The 17,805-nt window shown below is 40.5% G+C and overlaps 2 protein-coding genes across 8 annotated transcripts in view; one reads left to right on the forward strand and one right to left on the reverse strand.

The window, feature by feature from the left end:
- USP50 (ubiquitin specific peptidase 50) overlaps positions 1 to 6,920 on the forward strand; it is a gene marked incomplete at its 5' end in the record, with an annotated part of 41,813 nt that extends 34,893 nt beyond the window's left edge. The window contains 1 exon segment of the mRNA XM_080684955.1: positions 6,649 to 6,920. Coding sequence (XP_080541081.1) covers positions 6,649 to 6,834 — 186 coding nt within the window. The 3' untranslated portion in view covers positions 6,835 to 6,920.
- A 1,073-nt stretch (positions 6,921 to 7,993) lies between these two features.
- Positions 7,994 to 17,805, reverse strand: part of USP8 (ubiquitin specific peptidase 8) — a 114,051-nt gene continuing 104,239 nt past the window's right edge. For all 7 annotated transcript variants that reach the window (XM_080684875.1, XM_080684872.1, XM_080684876.1 and 4 more), the window contains 6 exons: positions 16,793 to 17,005; positions 15,630 to 15,840; positions 11,642 to 11,878; positions 10,788 to 10,930; positions 8,977 to 9,109; positions 7,994 to 8,813 (listed from right to left, as the gene is read on the reverse strand). In XM_080684875.1, the coding sequence (XP_080541001.1) occupies positions 8,628 to 8,813; positions 8,977 to 9,109; positions 10,788 to 10,930; positions 11,642 to 11,878; positions 15,630 to 15,840; positions 16,793 to 17,005 (1,123 nt within the window). In that variant the 3' untranslated portion in view covers positions 7,994 to 8,627. The remainder of the gene's footprint in view (positions 8,814 to 8,976; positions 9,110 to 10,787; positions 10,931 to 11,641; positions 11,879 to 15,629; positions 15,841 to 16,792; positions 17,006 to 17,805) is intronic.

Consider the following 17,805-nt stretch of genomic DNA (forward strand, 5'->3'; position numbering starts at 1 on the left):
TGGCTCAGTTGATAGAGCGTCAGCCTGCAGACTGAAAGGTCCCAGGTTCAATTCCCGGTCAACGGCACATACCTGGGTTGCAGGCTTGATCTCCAGTGTGGGGCGTGCAGGAGGCAGCCAATCAATGATCCTCTCTCATCATTGATGTTTCCATCTCTCTCTCCCTCTCCCTTCCTCTTTGAAATCAATAAAAAAAATTTTTTTTAAAAAGGACCTTTATTTTATGTAATATGGTTTGGTGGTGATAAACTCCTTTAGCTTTTCCTTGTCTGGGGAGCTCTTTATCTGACCTTCAATTCTAAACGATAGCTTTGCTGGGTATAGTAATCTTAGTTGTAAGTCCACAGCATGAGGCTTTTCCAATGGAAAAGCCACTGGAAATGGCTTGGATGAACCTGCAAGCAGGGAGGGGTGGGATCTCAGGGAATCTTCAGGGCAGGGCAAAAGGTGTGAGCCAGGTTGATGGAGATTTAGATATGGCACAGCCTGTCGGTTCTGTGGCAGGGAGGGCTCAGCACACGAACACTGGCCTCTGCCAACACTTCTGTCAGGGAAAAAGCTCCCACTCCAGCTCTCACCCTGATTCCAGACAAGTTAGTTCCTCCCTGAATGTCCAGGTTCCTTTCAAGCTGCTGCCTCAGTGCTGGAGCTCAGAGGGAGTGAGTCTTAAGTAAGTCCATGCACGGGTCCTCTCAGAGGAACTGCCTGAGACTCCTGCAGCCTCCGTGTCACTCACCCACTATCCCCACTGGTTTTTAAGCCAGAAGTGGGGGGCAAGGGAGGGACACTTCTCTTCCTGGCAGTGGAACCCTGGGCTGTGGCGCCTGGACCCCTTACTCCTCAGGGAAACCTCCACATCTAAAATATCCCTCCTGATTTTAAACTGCCATATATGGATGTGGGACCAGCCAATTCTGTGATTCTGCCATATTTCCACCCCTCCTACTAGTCTCGATGTGCTTTTTAATTCCCATTATAGGACTTCCATTCAGCTAGATTTCAGGTGGTTCTGAATGATGGTTTTTCTGTATTTTAGTTGTAAATTTTGACATCACTGTGAGAGGTGATGAGTATGGCATTTACCTACACCACCATCTTGACCACAAGCCTTTCCTGTATTTTCTCATTTATGGCCTTTTTTTTTTTTTTTTTTTTTTTTTTTTTTTTTTGCATAAAGAAAACATTTTAACATTTCTTGTAAAGCTAATTTAGTTGTGGTGAACTCCTTTAGTTTTTGCTTGTCTGGGAAACTGATCTCTCCTTCAATTCTGAATAACTTTGCTGAGCATAGGTTGCACATTCCTCTTTCAGCACTTTAAATATTTCTGCCACTCCTTTCTGGCTTGTAAAGTTGCTAGTGAGAAGTCAGCTGATAGCCTTATGGTGTTGCCCTTGTATGTGACTTATTTTCATTTTGTTGCCTTCAAGATGTGTCTTTATCCTTAATCTTTGCTATTTTAATTACAGTATATCTTGCTGTGGGCCTTTTTGGGTTCATCTTGTTTGGAACTCTCTAAACCAGCCATGGCAAACTACGGCCCGCGGGCCAGATTCGGCCCGTTCGGCTGTTCTATCCGGCCCGCGGAGCTGAAAGAACGGAGGGTTCTCTTGCTCTCCCCTCCGCTCCTTTACTTTGAATTTATATTAGTTCACACAAACACTCCATCCATGCTTTTGTTCCAGCCCTCGGGTCCAGTTTAAGAACCCATTGTGGCCCTTGAGTCAAAAAGTTTGCCCACCCCTGCTCTAAACCCTGGACTTGGATGTGTTTCCCTCCCCAGATTAGGAATTAGCCATTATTTCTTCAAATATACTTTCTGCCCCTTTCTTCTCTTTCTGAAGTCCCTATAATGCAAATGTTATAGTGTTTGATATTATTCCAGAGGTCCCTTGTGCTATTTTCAAATTATTTTTTCATTTTGCTGTCCTGATTTTCACATTTTCTTCTAGATCACTAAGCAGTCCTTTATTAACTAATCTGCTGTTGGTTCCTTCTATTTTTAAATTTTTTATTTATTGATGAGAAAAAAACATCAATTGGTTGTTCCACTTACTTATGCAGTCATTAGTTGATTCTTATATGTGCCCTAACTGGGGATCGAATGCACAACCTTGGCGTATTGAAACGATACTCTTACAAACTGAGCTTCCAAGCCAGGGCCCTTCTAATGTAGTTTTCATTTTGATTATTGTGTTCATCTCTGATTGGTTCTTTATTGCATTTTCTCTTTGTTAAAGTTCTGAGTACCTCTATTCTACTCTCAAGTTTTTTGAGCATCCTTATGACCACTTCTTTGAAATCTTTCTCAAGTACATTATTTAACTCCATTTCACTAAGTTTTTTTCTTGTTTCTTCATTTGGGGTATATTCTGTCCACTAATTTTGTTTGACTTTCTGTGTTTCTTCCTGAGTTAGATGAAGTAGCTGTGTTTCCAGCCTCCAACAGTGGCTTCTGTGTTGACTGTATGCTGGATGACCCTGGCAGGCCAGTTGTGATCAGGGTGGGCATGTGCAGTGCCTGGTACGCCTCCTAACCAGAAGGAACAGTTCCAGGCATGGCAGTCTGGTGTACACATGCGGGTGGTAGCTCCTTATTGTTTTGGGTGTCCACAGCCAGAATGGAGTCCAGGCAGGGCACACTTATGTATGCACCTTTCCTTGTCCTTCTGATCTGGGTGGGGCTGTCTGCTGTTCAGAGCCTGCCCTGTTGCCCAAGCCATGTGTGACCATGGCTTCTCTGAGTGAGACGTGGCAGCACCCTACTACTTCCACTTTCTCTGAACAGAGCAGGTCTGTGTACACATACTGCACTTTGCTACTTTTGCACTTTCTCTGGGCATGTAAATCCTGCATGTGCTCACAGCAGCACCCCCTAGCTCCACACTGTCTCTGGATGGGGCATCCCTATGTGGTCATGCAGCAGTGCCACCCTGTCTCTGCAGTTTCTCTGGAGGGGACAGCTCTGCACGCAGGTCCTGCAGCACTTTGCTACTTCTGCACTCTTTCTGGTGGAGTCCTGTGCATGCACTATGGCACCTTGCTTTTGCTGCTAGAGTGGCTGGGGAGGCATTACAGCAGCATTGCACGTCAAACAGTGCACCCGGCTGGAACTCCCATCCTCTATCCAAGCATTGGGGAAGCGTAAACAATGGCACTCACTGGTTTCTCTGATTCCGTAGAGCTCTTGCAGTTCCCTTACCTTCTGTGTTCTCTTTTTAAAATTGACTTTCAGAGAGAGTGGAAAGGAGTGGGGAGGGGAGAGAGATACATCAATTGGTTGTCTCCCGCATGCCCCCTGCAACTCTTCAGTGCACGGCTGACGCTCTAACCACTGAGCCACGTGGGCTGGGGCTCTGTGTTTTCTTTCTGCGTGGCCCCCCAAAAATACTTCTTACATTAGATTCACAGGATTCTGTGGTAATAAATTCCTAGCAATGACTCTTTTCTCTGCCCCCATGCCCTAAGCCAGTGGTCGGCAAACTCATTAGTCAACAGAGCCAAATATCGACAGTACAACAATTGAAATTTCTTTTGAGAGCCAAATTTTTTAAACTTAAACTTCTTCTAACATCACTTCTTCAAAATAGACTCGCCCAGGCCGTGGTATTTTGTGGAAGAGCCACACTCAAGGGGCCAAAGAGCCGCATGTGATTCACAAGCCGCAGTTTGCCAACCACTGTCCTAAGCTAAGACAAGCTTTAAAGGATGGGATTTTTATTGAGGGTGAATCTCTTTAAGAGTCCTTGCTAGGTGTGTGGACCTCAATCCAATTCCTCACCTTGCTAGGACCTAAGAGTTTACCGCCTGTCCTTGTGTGACCTTTAAAACTGAAGTACTTTGGTTACAGAGACCAGGAATTATCTTGAGTCTGAGGTAGTCAGAGCATCAACCACACATCATGCTACTCTTTTATTTCCTCTGGTTCTGGCCCCTGAGGTTTACTCTTATTGAACAATCTTTAAAATCAGCCATATAGTTCAAAGGATGTTTATCATGTTTTATCCAGCATTCCTTACAATTTTATAACTAAGGCTCTCAGGCTATCTATGTCCTATATTTGCCGGAAATGGAAGTCTAGAAAAATACTTGTCTTCTGTCATTTTTCTTTTTTACATTAAGTCACAAAAACTGAACATACTAGTTCTGTTCTAATCATTTCAGAACATTACTTCAATATTTGGGCACTACTTATCCACCAGATGTTTTGTTTTTCTCAAATTACATCACACTATTTTGGGCACCATTTTATAAATAAGCATGTCAGTTTAAGGTCACATGGCAAAGATCAAGACTAGATTTTTTAATTGTCAGCTTTGGAGTATTTCTCTAATATGTCAAGGGAGAGAAGATAAAGGTCTATGGGAACATTTAATAAGTATGTCCTATGTGCTACCTCTATAATATGAGATACCTGACAATAGCTATATAAGACAAGACAGGTCTTATTACCCCATTTTAATAGATGGGGGAATATAGCTCAGAAAGGTTAAGTAACTTCTTTAAGGTCCTTTCTTAGTGTTAGAGCTAAATTCAGTCAGAATTGACTATAAAAAACCATTTTCTTCCTTCAACACCAGGGATCAGCAACTGTAAAAGACCAGTAAATATTTTAGACTTTGCAGGCCATATGGTCTCTCCTGCAACTATTTTACTGTTGTAGTGTAAAAGCAACCAGTGAAAAACATAAAAGTATGAGCATGGCTCTGTTCCCATAAAACTTTATTTAAGGACACTGAAATCTGAATTTCATATAATATTCACATCACAAAATATTATGCTTTTGATTTTTTTAACCATATCTATATATATAAAGAGGTAATATGCAAATTAGCCAGGACGCCTTAAAGTGTCACGACTGGCTGAGGAGGAGCTGCGCACGCAGATGGGCAGGAGGGGACTGTGTGCTGCCCCCAGAACAGAGACACAACACACGGGTGCCTGCTCCGAGCCTCTGTGGTGCGGCTGGGAGCAGGCCCTCAGCGGACACACACCAGGGGTGAGGGCATGCTCCGAGTGCCAGGTGGCCTCTGCATGTGAGCTGCAGAGGAAACACCTTTTCTGACCACTCATTGGCTCAGCTCCCTGTATGCCACCACTCGCAGTGTTCTTGGTAACTTGAGTAATAAGAATCCAAGAAGGTGATCTAGGGTTTTTCCACCTCACTCTTGGAGGAAAAAACGAAGGTCTGCTGCTGGAGGGGCTAAGAAATGTCATATCCTGCCCTGGCCGGTTTGGCTCAGTGGATAGAGCCTCAGCCTGCTGACCACAGGGTCCAGATTCAATTCTGATCAAGGGCATGTACCTAGGTTACAGGCTCCTCCCTGGCTGGGGCCCAGGTCAGGGCTCATGCAGGAGGCAACCAATTGAAGTGTCCCTCTCACATTGGTGTTTCTCTCTTTCCCTCTCTCTAAAAATCAATGGAAACATATCCTCAGGTGAGGATAAAAAAAAAAAAAAAAAGAAATGTCCTATAGGATAAAGAAAGTTGTCATTTTTTCGTGGTGAAAGGACTGAAGTCCATGTTGATGAAAACACCTTGGCGGCTGTGGCGGCTGGCAGTGGCAGCAGCAGTGGGGTGATGGGGGTGGCGCCTTCCCCTGATCAGCCCGGTCACCTCCCACAGAGGAAGGCCAGACTGCGGCTTAAGCCCGCTCCCCATGGCTGTCAGTAGGACATCTCCTGAGGGCTCCTAGACTGTGAGAGGGGGCAGGCTGGGCTGAGGGACCCCCCCATCCCAGTGCACAAATTTCGTGCATCAGGCCTCTAGTACAAATATAAGATGCATTCTTCACAGGCCATACAAAAAACAGGCAGCAGGCTGGATTTGGCCCATGGCAAATGGTTTGTCAACCCTAGCTCCACGCTGTACCACCTTCTGAGAAATGAGATTCTCTAATGTCTTTATTTCAAATATTCCTTTACTGGGTTAGCAGAGACAAGGGGAAAAAAGAATGAAACAGGTTCTTTTTGGGCCCGCAGTGATTGTTGTTGCAAAACCCCCTCACACTGTACAGTAGCAATATGCAGTATGGAAATGTCTTGGTCCAATGTTAAATGTCTTTTTTCATGTATATTCAAAATTAAACTAAGCTCATTTAGGAAAGATGACTACCTTCTTACTTATTTTTAAAATTCCTTTAATGTTTAATAGTCTATTGTACAGTTAAGTGCCCAGTAAGTATTAACTGATATTAGTCAAGTATTATCCTATTTCATTCACAGATTCTGTTAAGTAGTCAATGGGTACCATATATAGTTGTTTAATTAAATGAAAAACATTATAAACCCTGGCTGGATAGCTGAGTTGGTTAGAGTGTGGTCCCAATACACCTAGGTTGCAAGTTCAATCCCTGGTCAGAGCACATACAAGAATCAATCAATGAATGCCAAAATAAGTGGAACAACACATTGATGTCTCTCTCCCTCCCTCTCTCTCAAAACAAATAAAAAATTATTAAAAAAAGAAAAAGAAAAAGAAAAATATAAAAGTCAGATTATATGTTTGGTTCAACTGAACACAACATCATTTTCTTTTAATTTAGTATAAGGGACAATTATGAAAAAGATTTCTTGGCCCTACATTTTTTGTCCCAATAGTTGGAGTATTTGCATGTAAATACTAAGTCTGACATTCCTTCCTCTCCTAGAACCACTTTGGTGATCTGGATGGTGGCCATTACACTGCTTTCTGCAAGAACTCAGTGACCCAGGCATGGTTTAGCTTTGACGACACACGAGTCAGTGAGATTCCAGATACTTCAGTTCAAACTGCTACAGCATATCTCCTGTTCTACAGCTGCCAGCCATTTTCTATACCTATAGAAAAATGCTAGGAAAATGGTGTTTCCTGAAAGTTGCAAAACAAGCAATCAGAAACTGGTACTTAAGTTTTTCCTTCTTATTAAATTCTTGCAACTTACTTGCATCACTGACATTTTTCTTTCTGGTGTATTATTATACAAACTTTTATAAGATACTAGAGGCCTGGTGCACAAAAATTCATGCCTGGGGCAGCCCGGCCTCCCCCGTCTCACAGTTCAGGAGCCTCAGGGGATGTCTTACTGATGGCTTAGGCCTGCTCTCCACGGGAGGCGACTGGGCTGATCAGGAGTAGGCACTGCCCCCATCACCCCATCGCTGCTGCCGCTGTCGGCCACCATGGCTGCCTGAAATTGGCCCTCAGCCTTCTCGGCTTTGTCTGGAAGGACGTTTGGCTGTCCGGACTAATTAGCATATTATGCTATTATTATTATAGATGTTATAGCCAAGAAAATGGGTCTTGACATATTGAAAATAATGCAATGCTAATGGATTGGGGACCTTCTAAGCAGTGCAGATTATGCAGTGAGTTCAGGCTTCAAAACTCAATGTTTATTAGGGTGGATTTTTATCATAAAACATCGATAATTTGATGTATATTTCCAACAAATTATTTTCCAAAAATACTTAATAGAACTTTTGTTCTAGTGGCTCTGTGTGCTTAAGAATGTGATTGGAAAATATTTTATTGATCAGATAATTTAGCAAAAAACTGTGTCTCTTAGACTTAATGAATCCCTGAGGTAAATGATAAATTCTGAGCTCCTCTATTCCTTTTAATACATCAATCTGTAAAGATGTGGGGTTTATAATGCAGTTCACTTTGCAGTAATACATGACTCCTTTTATCTCAATCCTAAGAATTCTACTACTCTTGATAGAATGAGTCTCAGTATATCTTATTATGACTCCCAAATCTGAGAACCCTAAGTGCTAGATGCAGTTCTCGGTCAAGTTGAAAAAAGAGTGGAATTGAATCCTGATGCTAACAAGGTAAGTGAACTAAATTTTAACAGTGTAGTGGGACAAAGAGTGTGTGTATATAAAATCTATAGTTCTATTGTCCTACATTTGATAATATAAAATTAAAGACAGAACACTTACAAGATTTTTAATTATTTTTCTCATTAAGATTTTAATATAGGTGTAAATGAAAATTCTCATTTTAAAAAATTAGAGAAAAGTTTCCATTTATTTCTTTAGAATAAAGATTTAGTGCACAAATACAGCCCAACGCCAAAAGAAAAATAGCTTTGCCCTGTCATTTCCCTAAGAAAGCACTGCAGTTACTCAGAATAGGCCAAAAGAAAAAAAGCAATCCCTGGAGTTCTAGATTTCATGGAAGGACCACATATGATACTATGTACATCGATTTGATGTGCAAGTGTGCAATAAATATATACACATACATTCCTATCTGCTTCATATCATTCTAGAATATTCATAGATCAAGCTGAGGTTTAGAAATGTGAAAAGGCCATAACAGTGAAAACGAAAACAATGGATACACAGTTTTTAGACCAGTAGAATAATAATGCATAGCTACTTTTTTAACTTTGGAACAAATTAAAAAAGTTATTATGATGTCAATGATACCTCTAAGGAATGCTTACTGCAATACTTGTTAAATGTTATTGGTCGGTTTTTTAATAATAGCACTGACCTGGAATATATGGTATTAGTAACACAGCTCTCATAGTCTTACAATTCCTCTAAATGGCCAGGTAGAGCTGTCCAGGATCTTTATAAGCATTTCCAGAGTTGTGTTGCTCAGCCTTCTAAAAGATAACTAGCTTACAATGTACTCTTATGTGGCTATATCGGTTGCTCGTGGTCCCAAGGAAGTATAAAAGAGGATATAAGCTGCTGAAGATTTCACAGAAGAAACGGAGATATCAGAAACTTCATGATCATCAAATTTAAACCACCGCTGTCTTGCTGCATTTTTGCAATAGGCAGTGTAGTGGCCTCCATCCAGCCCACCGTAGTGATTCTGTGCCAAATGAAAGAGAAAATATATTCAAATGGAGTTATTTAAAATATGTCAATAATTTCAAAGCTTTATGTTGTTACTTTCCTATGAGATAAGAAACCATTGGAAACATTATTTTTGTTTGCTCTGAAAGAAAAAGTATTTAGTTCAATGATATACTTACTGAAACAGAAAACAAGTTATATTTCTTCAAATTGTTCTTTGGACCAATAACATACTGTGACAAGTCAAGATTTTCTAACGGAAAGTCCACAGATGTCTGTAATTTTTGCTTCCACCTGCCATCATAGGAAAAACTGCAAAGCCAAACATTACAGCAATTATATGACAGGAAAGACACAAGAATGAACCTTAATTCATTTTAACAATCTAGATATTTAACCAGGACCACAAAATCCATTTCAATCACACAGAATTTTAGTAGTGGAGGGACCCATTGAAGACATTTGGTTTCACTGCTATTTTACAAGTGAGGAAACCTAGGCACATAGATATCAAATGGCTTGCCCAAGGTCAAACAGCTAGAGTGGCAGAGGTAGGGCCACACCTTGGTCCCTTCATCCTTAGGCTAGCTAGGATGGTTAGATGCATCCTCTGTAGAGGTAACAGTTCTGAAAAACCCCACTTGTAATGCTAATCTCTACCAAAGTACTGAGGAAAGACTGCAGAGAGCTACTCTCAATTGAAGCTTGCACTTTTGGAGAAACTAGAGCTGGAAACTGCAAGCATGTAGACTAATGATTGAAATAATGCCATTGCATTATCCTGGCATACTCTGCTCCTTTAAATACCAAAATACGGGTATTTTGGTTGGTGTAATATGATTACTTCAGAATAATTAAAAAAAAAAACACCTGAATTCTGAACCATTTAGATTCTTAGATATTCTCCAAGAGTAATACAAAGCATTAAAAATTTTAACAGAACAAGTGTGTGATTATTTTTGTAGTGTTTATCTTCAGTCCTCAAGAATTAGAAAAGGATAACTGATCTAACCAATTTTGTTAGGAAATATACACAAGATGAATTTGAATATGTCAATGTTAAAATTAATATAAGAATCTCCAATAATACAAAATGTAAAATAAAAATTATAGCCCAGTCGGGTGTGGCTCTATGATTGACCAATGACTTATGAACCTGGAGGTTGTGGGCTCGATCCCCAGTAGGGGGTGTGCAAGAGGCAGCTGATCAATGATTCTCTCTCGTCACGATGTTTCTCTCTCTACCTTCCTCTCTGAAATGAATAAAAAAAATATATTTTAAGAAGTAGGCAATAGATCCTTTCTCTGAAATGAAAACATAAAAAAATAGTTCTCAATAAAAAGATGAAATTTCCTTTTAAAAAGTTTTTCAAAAAAATGACTCAAAGTTACCACTCAACAGATGGAACACATAAAGATAAAAGAATTGGAGCAGAAGACTGGAGACATATTTTACAGCTCTTTCCCATTATTCCTTCTACTATTACAGGCCAGATCTTTTTCACTGGCTGGAAAAATCTGGACAAAACTATGTCTGCACTCAACAATGTCACCCTTAAAATAACACTTCAAAAATATTGATTTCATTTTCAGCACAAGATTAAATCTCTTTATGTTTAGTTTATTGTTTGAATAAATTTTATCTGCTAAAATGTTATACTAAATAACATATTAATACATTTTCACTTATGTTTTGTAATGATTTAAAATTTTTATATTTGAAATGCAATAATTTAGTTTCACTGATGTTTTAAAGACAGAATTACATAAAAGAGTGAGTGGTGGTATCATTTTGCTCTGTTACTGCAAATACTAAGGTGAACTAGAATATCATTTCTGCCTTATTCCCCTGGAGATACCCTAACCAGAGAAAACTTCACCTTGATGATGCATCTTTAGCAGGCAATACCACAAAGTGACTAAGAATAAAGGATTTAGAATTCCTTCATCTAAACTGTACTAAACAGGTAGAAAGTATTGTGCCCTTTACCGTTTCAGATGTACTAAAAGCACAGGTGGTAACTTCCAGATTTCTATCTTTTTTAGAGAATCCCTTCGAGCTCTGCAATGACTGCAGTAAAACCTGTTATTATCTGTGAGTTTTTCTTCTTTGGAAAATAACCTAAGGCAATCCTGGAGGGCAAAAAGAAGTAGTAGATACTCATTAATTCATTTCTTTAACACAATGTCATTGAGCATCTATTCAGTAATTTACTCTGCCTAGATGAAGGGTACAATAGTAAACTAGAACAAAACAGTTTCTGCCCTCACAAAGTTTATGATCTGGTGAGGAGTGCAGACCAGAAAGCCTTCACTGACACCACAGTGTGGCGAGTGCTGCCTGTGGTGACCAGAAGAGGTACTGCATCTCTAATTCTACTGGGGGCTCAGGGAAGTCTTAGTGGAAGAAATGACATCCTCCAAGAAGTTAACACTAGAGATCAACAAGTGACCTAAATCACATTGCTGTTGTATGGAAAACAGGATGTTCATTTGATATCCCCATGTAAAGCAAATTCTTACAAAAAGAAGACCTAAACTAAAATCAACACAATTTTCCAAATTAACTTTAAAAACTTCAAAATACAAACTTAAAAAAACAACACACCTATTATTTATCAGCTCTGAAAGAATATTTAATAAGAAAATAGATCTGAAAAAATTCTTTCTTGGGGAAATTTTTTTCTAATCCACATAAGCCTAATTAAAACAACTTATGTGTTAGTTTTACCTATGTTTATAGGGGTAAAAAACAGACATAAATGGCTGAATAAAGTATATCTTTATATGCATACAAACAGCATTTTTATTCAGTAAATCCTTTTCTCTCAATCATAAACTTACCTGTAATGTACATTTACTAGTGGATGCTAGGGGTAGAGACAAGTACATGAAGGCCTCAAATGTCCTAGACTTTCTGTGACAGGTGAGGCACTGTACTGTGGATTTGAACTGACCCTGGAAAAGTGCTACAATAATGGATTCATTGAGCTGCTTGTGTTTCTGCCAAGCATGTTCTGCTGCTTTAAAGTCATCAAGATGATCATTATTTTCTTCTTTATGTCGCTTCCGATTATCAGCCTGGAAATAAGATTATTTAAACTCTATATTAATATCTTAAAGTCAGCAATGAAATATAAAATGGACAGAAATGTATTAAAGACAAACACTTGGCGGATTTTGAAATACTTCTGATTCTTTTCATAAAGGAGTTCTAATCTCATTAAGCACTACAAAAAGATTCTTGCCAAAAAACCAACTTTATCAAAAGAGTGTGCCTCGTTGGACTTACTTAATGAATTTTTATTTAAAAAGCTGAAAAGTCGGGTTTTAGAAACAGAAAACATGCTACATGTAGCTGGGAGTTTGGGCTACAACTAGATGGATGTTATTTTGTTGTCCTAGTCTCAGGGATGTGCGTGCACGTGCACACACACACTACACACACACTCTTTAGAGGCCCAGTGCACGAAATTCTTGCACTGGTAGGGTCCCTAGCAGCTGCCGGCCAAGAACTCCCTCCCTTTCCCCAGCCGGCCCGCCCCCTGGTCAAATTCCCGGAAGAACTCTGGTCGAGGGGATAATTTGTCTACTACGCTTTTATTATATAGGATATTCATATCCTCTCACACATATACACAAGGTACATACACACAGACTATATCACACTATACGTTTCTATATGTAAAAGTGTGTATAGGAATGTACAGAGGACACCTTGGTACTGAAAGGAAACCATAGTGTTTAAACAGATTGGTCATTTATGGAGAGATATGCCACAATAATCACCTTTGACATGAATCATTTGTAGTTACATGGAATAATTCTTATTTTAGAAAAACGTAGGAGAAACTAAGATGGCGGCATAGGTAAACACCTAAACTGCTGCCTCACACAACAATTTCAAAACTACAACTAAAAGACAAAATGGACATCATCCAGAACCATAGGAAGGCTGGCTGAGTGGAAATTCTACAACTAGAAGGAAAGAGAAAAGCACACTGAGACTTACAGGAGCTGCGGAAGGCAGAGGTACAGAGGCGCGCGCAAGGAGAGGGCTGGCAACTGAGTACCCGGCTGGATTTCTCAATCCACAAGGAGACAAAAGCTCCCAACTGCTCTGAACTCCAATTCCGGGTGAGACTCTGGGGACCCAGACTCATATGGGGAGAAAATAGACTGTCTGGCAGCGGGCAAAACTCGAGGGCGGCTCTCTCTCAGAGGTGCTTGCAGCGATTACTGCAGGACACTGAGAACCAGGGGCCTCTTAGGGTAGGGCTGACGGGAAGCCATTGTTGTTTGCTCCGCCCTGAGATCCCACCCCAGGAAGCCATTGCTGATTGCTCCCCCCTGAGACTAAGCCCCATCCAAGCTGAGCACAGAGGCTTTTGCATATGAATGGCCTGGTCCTTTGAATTTTAAACTTACCTAACAAAATACACTGAGTCAGTGAGACCCAGAACACCCAAAAGAAGGCCCAAGGCTCCGCAGCAGCTTGCACTGCTTCACAGCTGGGCCTCATCTGGGCACCTCCAAAACCCAAACAAAGAAGAGGAATCTGCAGATCTCTCCATAGATCCTGCTGGGTGGCCCCAGGCAGAGGCTAAATTAGCACCTCCTTGGAGATCCAAGAGCCCATGTATCCCAGGGGTCAGAGTGGGACCATCGAGATTACAACTCCTCAGATCCAAAAGGGACACACTCAGGGGGCAGACTCAGTGAGCACTAAAGCCCCACTGAAGCAAGTCTTGCCTCATAAGGGTGTCTCTAGCACAGAAGTTCTCCCAGCGTAGACACAGCTGATCCTCACAGCCAGTTGGCCTGGAGGTCAATTCCTCCCAGTGATATCAACAACAATCAAGGCTTAACTACAACAAGGCTGTGCACACAGCCCACAAAGGGGTGCACCAAGAGTGTCCACCTCAGGTAACTGGGGAGGCTGAACCACTGGGCCCTATAGGACACCTAGCACACAAAGCCACTCTTATCAACTCAGGGAAGCAGCCAAAATGTGGAGACAAACAGATCACAAATGAAAGAAATGGAGGAAAGCAAACAACTGGATATAGAGTTCAAAACCATGGTTATAGGTTTTTCAAGAATTTCCTAGGAAAGGCTGATAAATATAACGAGACCCTTGAGGATATGAAAAAGGACCAAGCAGAAATTAAGCATACACTGACTGAAATAAAAAAGAATATACAGAGATCTAACAGCAGACTAGAGGATCGCAAGAATCAAGTCAAAGATCTGAAATACGAAGAGGCAAAAAACACCCAACCGGAAAAGCAAAAAGAAAAAGAATCCAAAAATATGAAGATAGTGTAAGGAGCCTCTGGGACAACTTCAAGCGTACCAACATCCAAATTATGGGGGTGCCAGAACAAGAGAGAGAGCAAGATACTAAAAACCTATTTGAAGAAATAATGACAGAAAATTTTCCCCATCTGGTGAAAGAAATAGACTTACAAGTCCAGGAAGCGCACAGAAGACCAAACAAAAGAAATCCAAAAAGGACCACACCAAGACACATCATAATTAAAATGCCAAGAGCAAAAGACAAAGAGGGAATATTAAAAGCAGCAAGAGAAAAACAGTTAGTTACCTACAAGGGAGTACCCATACGACTGTCAGCTGATTTCTCAACAGAACCTATGCAGGCCAGACGTGAGTGGCAAGAAATATTCCAAGTGATGAATACTAAGAACCTACAACCAAGATTACTCTATCCAAAAATTCTGACATTCAGAATTGAAGATCAGATAAAGAGCTTCACAGACAAGAAAAAGCTAAAGGAGTTCATCACCACCAAACCAGTATTATATGAAATGCTGAAAGGTATTCTTTAAGAAGAGGAAGAAGAAGAAAAAGGTCAAGTTAAAAATTATGAACAACAAACAGGTATCTATCAACAAGTGAATCTAAAAATCAAGTGAATAAAAAATCTGATGAACAGAATAAACTGATGAATATAATAGAATCAGGGGCAAAGAAAGGGAGTGGACTGACAATTCTCAGGGGAAAGGGGTGTGGGGGGTGCGGGAAGAGACTGGACAAAAATCATACACCTATGGATGAGGACAATGGGGGAGGGGTAAGGGCAGAGGGTGGGGTGGGAACCAGGTGGAGGGGAGCTTTGGGGGGGAAAAAAAAGAGGAACAATTGTAATAATCTGAATTATAAAGATTTATAGAAAAAGAAAAAAGTATAATCTCTATATATAAAAGCCTAAGCACTTGGCCAATGGCCGACCGTCCAGTAGCTATGACGTGCACTGACCACCAGGGGGCAGATGCTCAATGCAGGAGCAGAAGCCACAGGCATGGAAACACAGAACAGACTGATGAATCTCAGAGGGAAGGGGGAGGGGGAGGGCGGGAAGAGATTAATCAAAAATCTTATATGCATACTAGAGTCCTGGTGCATGGATTCGTGCACTGGTGGTGTCCCTCGGCCTGGCCTGCGACCTCTTGCAATCCGGGATCCCTTGGGGAATGTCAGAGAGCAGGTTTCGGACTGATCCCTGCAGGATATCTCTAACAACTATTTTAACATTTATAAATTTCTCACAATACAACCTGCTAACATATTAGTGAGTAAATACAAATTGTATTTCTCACAATACAACCTGCTAACATTTTAGTGAGTAAATACAAATTGTATATACTTCTTCAAATACTAGACCTATCAGATATATGTGTTTTATAGTTTCACGCATTAGTACAAAGTCACTAGACATGATAAACTAGCACTGAACAATCACCAGCTATAATTTTAAATTGCTATAAAAATTACATGTTGAACAAACCTAAAGAACAATCAAAATTCTTACTTTATTTAGATCTTCATGGAGACCATCCATTAGGAACAGAAGCAGTTCTTGTGAATCTTGCTGGCTGTATCCTGCAAACTGGTCATTGATCTTCCCGATGGTGATTTTAAAGTCTTTTGGACTGATGTACCTGTACTGTCCTGTCCATAGTGCTTTCATGATTATGCCAAATTCCTCTGCCACTTCACCTTTATGACCCAACAAATTTGACCTTGGCAAATAAAATTACAAAAAAGCAATAAAGGAAGTTGTAAGCAGTCAAGGTGCAGTGGGATCTTGATGTCAACATTAAACTATTAACGTAGTAAGACCTTACATTAAAATACTTATTCACAGGTGGATTACCAAATACCCATCTGAATCTGACTTTGATGACACGCCTGACTAGCTTCTTTATGGCTGCCAGCCCTGCACTATCTCTTCTTCCTTGTCGACAGGTTCCAGTTTATGGCCGTGAGGATCTAGCCCAGCCGTGGGCAAACTACGGCCCACGGGCCAGATCCGGCCCGTTCGGCTGTTCTATCTGGCCCGCGGAGCCGAAAGAGCAGAGGGTTCTCTTGCTCTCCCCTCCGCTCCTTTACTTTGAATTTATATTAGTTCACACAAACACTCCATCCATGCTTTTGTTCCGGCCCTCCGGTCCAGTTTAAGAACACATTGTGGCCCTCAAGTCAAAAAGTTTGCCCACCCCTGGACTCTAGCCTCTTGCACTGCTCCTTTCCTGTCTGTCCTTTACCTATTAGAAGAGGCTTTTCTCTATATTTTTCTAAAGAAAAGTTATTTTCCCCTTTCCTACTCTGACTTCACTGGAAGGAGCTGGGTGATTACATGCCTCTTTAAAAAAAAATTTTTTTTTTAATTGATTTCAGGGAGAGAAAGGGAGAGAGAGAGGGAGAATTAACCATTTGTACACCTTAAATGTCTATAGACACAAGCAGCAGACCTTTTTAAATTAAAGATATCGTTGCAGTTAACTGGTTAATCATTGACCGGCTGCCTCCTGCACCCACCCTACTGGGGATGGAGCCTGCAACCTGGGCATGTGCCCTGACCAGGAATCAAATCGTGACCTCCTGATTCATAGGTCAATGCTTAACCACTGAGCGACACCAACTGGGCTATATCAGTCTTTTAACATTATATTGCAAAAAGTAATTCTTTACCTGTTAATATCATCCTGGTAACAGTTTCGGTTGAAATAATCAGCCAAATGTGTAGCATTACATAGGCACTGCAGTATTGAGTTCATGTAACAAGTATTTCCTAAATTACGAAGTCCAGTGAGAGCTGGTCCAGATCCTCCAAACACAGGATTGAGGTTCCGAATCTGAGAAGCAGAAAGCCTTGTGATCTCAGTTTTAGGATAGCATGCTGGCCTGAGAAAGAAAAAGCGTACAAGATGTCTTAGAATGCACGGCACGTGAAAATAAGGTTTAAATGACAAATGGCAGCAAACTCCAGGATGTGTACTATAGTACACAGTAATCTTGTAAAGTGTTAATAACTTACCTCATAAGGTACTAGGTCTTAATGAACATTTACCACCTAGGTGACACATATTCTGTGACCCTCCCATGAAACAAATACTTTTAACCTCTTTTGTGGGTGGGTCCATGGGTCTTACAGACATTCTGAGATAGATCTCTGCTTCTCATGAATAGGTAGAGTCTTCTAGTAAAGAAGGCTCTTTCAAACTCCGTTAAATGATTCTGGGAAGTTTAGTATTACCAAATGTTGAATTCAACAGAATGCAAAAAAAGGAATACAACACACACCCGTATGGGCTAAAGTAGTTTATATAAAAAGTAATACATTAATAAATAATAAGAATAAGCTCTGTTTCATATACTCACAGTTGTAAACCTGTACATTACTGTGGAGTATATCAAAGGAGGAAGAGGTTATTTGGGTACTATTGCCTAAAGTTGAGAGCTGTGCTGACAAATATGGTAGCCATTAGCTACAGATGGATGGCTATTTAAATTAAAAATATTAATAAAAAAATTTCAGCTCCTCAGTTACACTAGTCACAATCCAAAGTAACCACTACCACATTGGACAGTACAGATCCAAAACATCTCTATCATCAAACATAGAGAATATTTCTATCAACATGTCTACTGGACAGCATTAGACTAGCAAATGCCTCTAAGACTTTGTCATTTAGGATGTCTGA

Source organism: Plecotus auritus (genome assembly GCF_963455305.1).
Source record: "Plecotus auritus genome assembly, chromosome: 1".
In the NCBI taxonomy this organism is placed as follows: Eukaryota; Metazoa; Chordata; class Mammalia; order Chiroptera; family Vespertilionidae; genus Plecotus; species Plecotus auritus.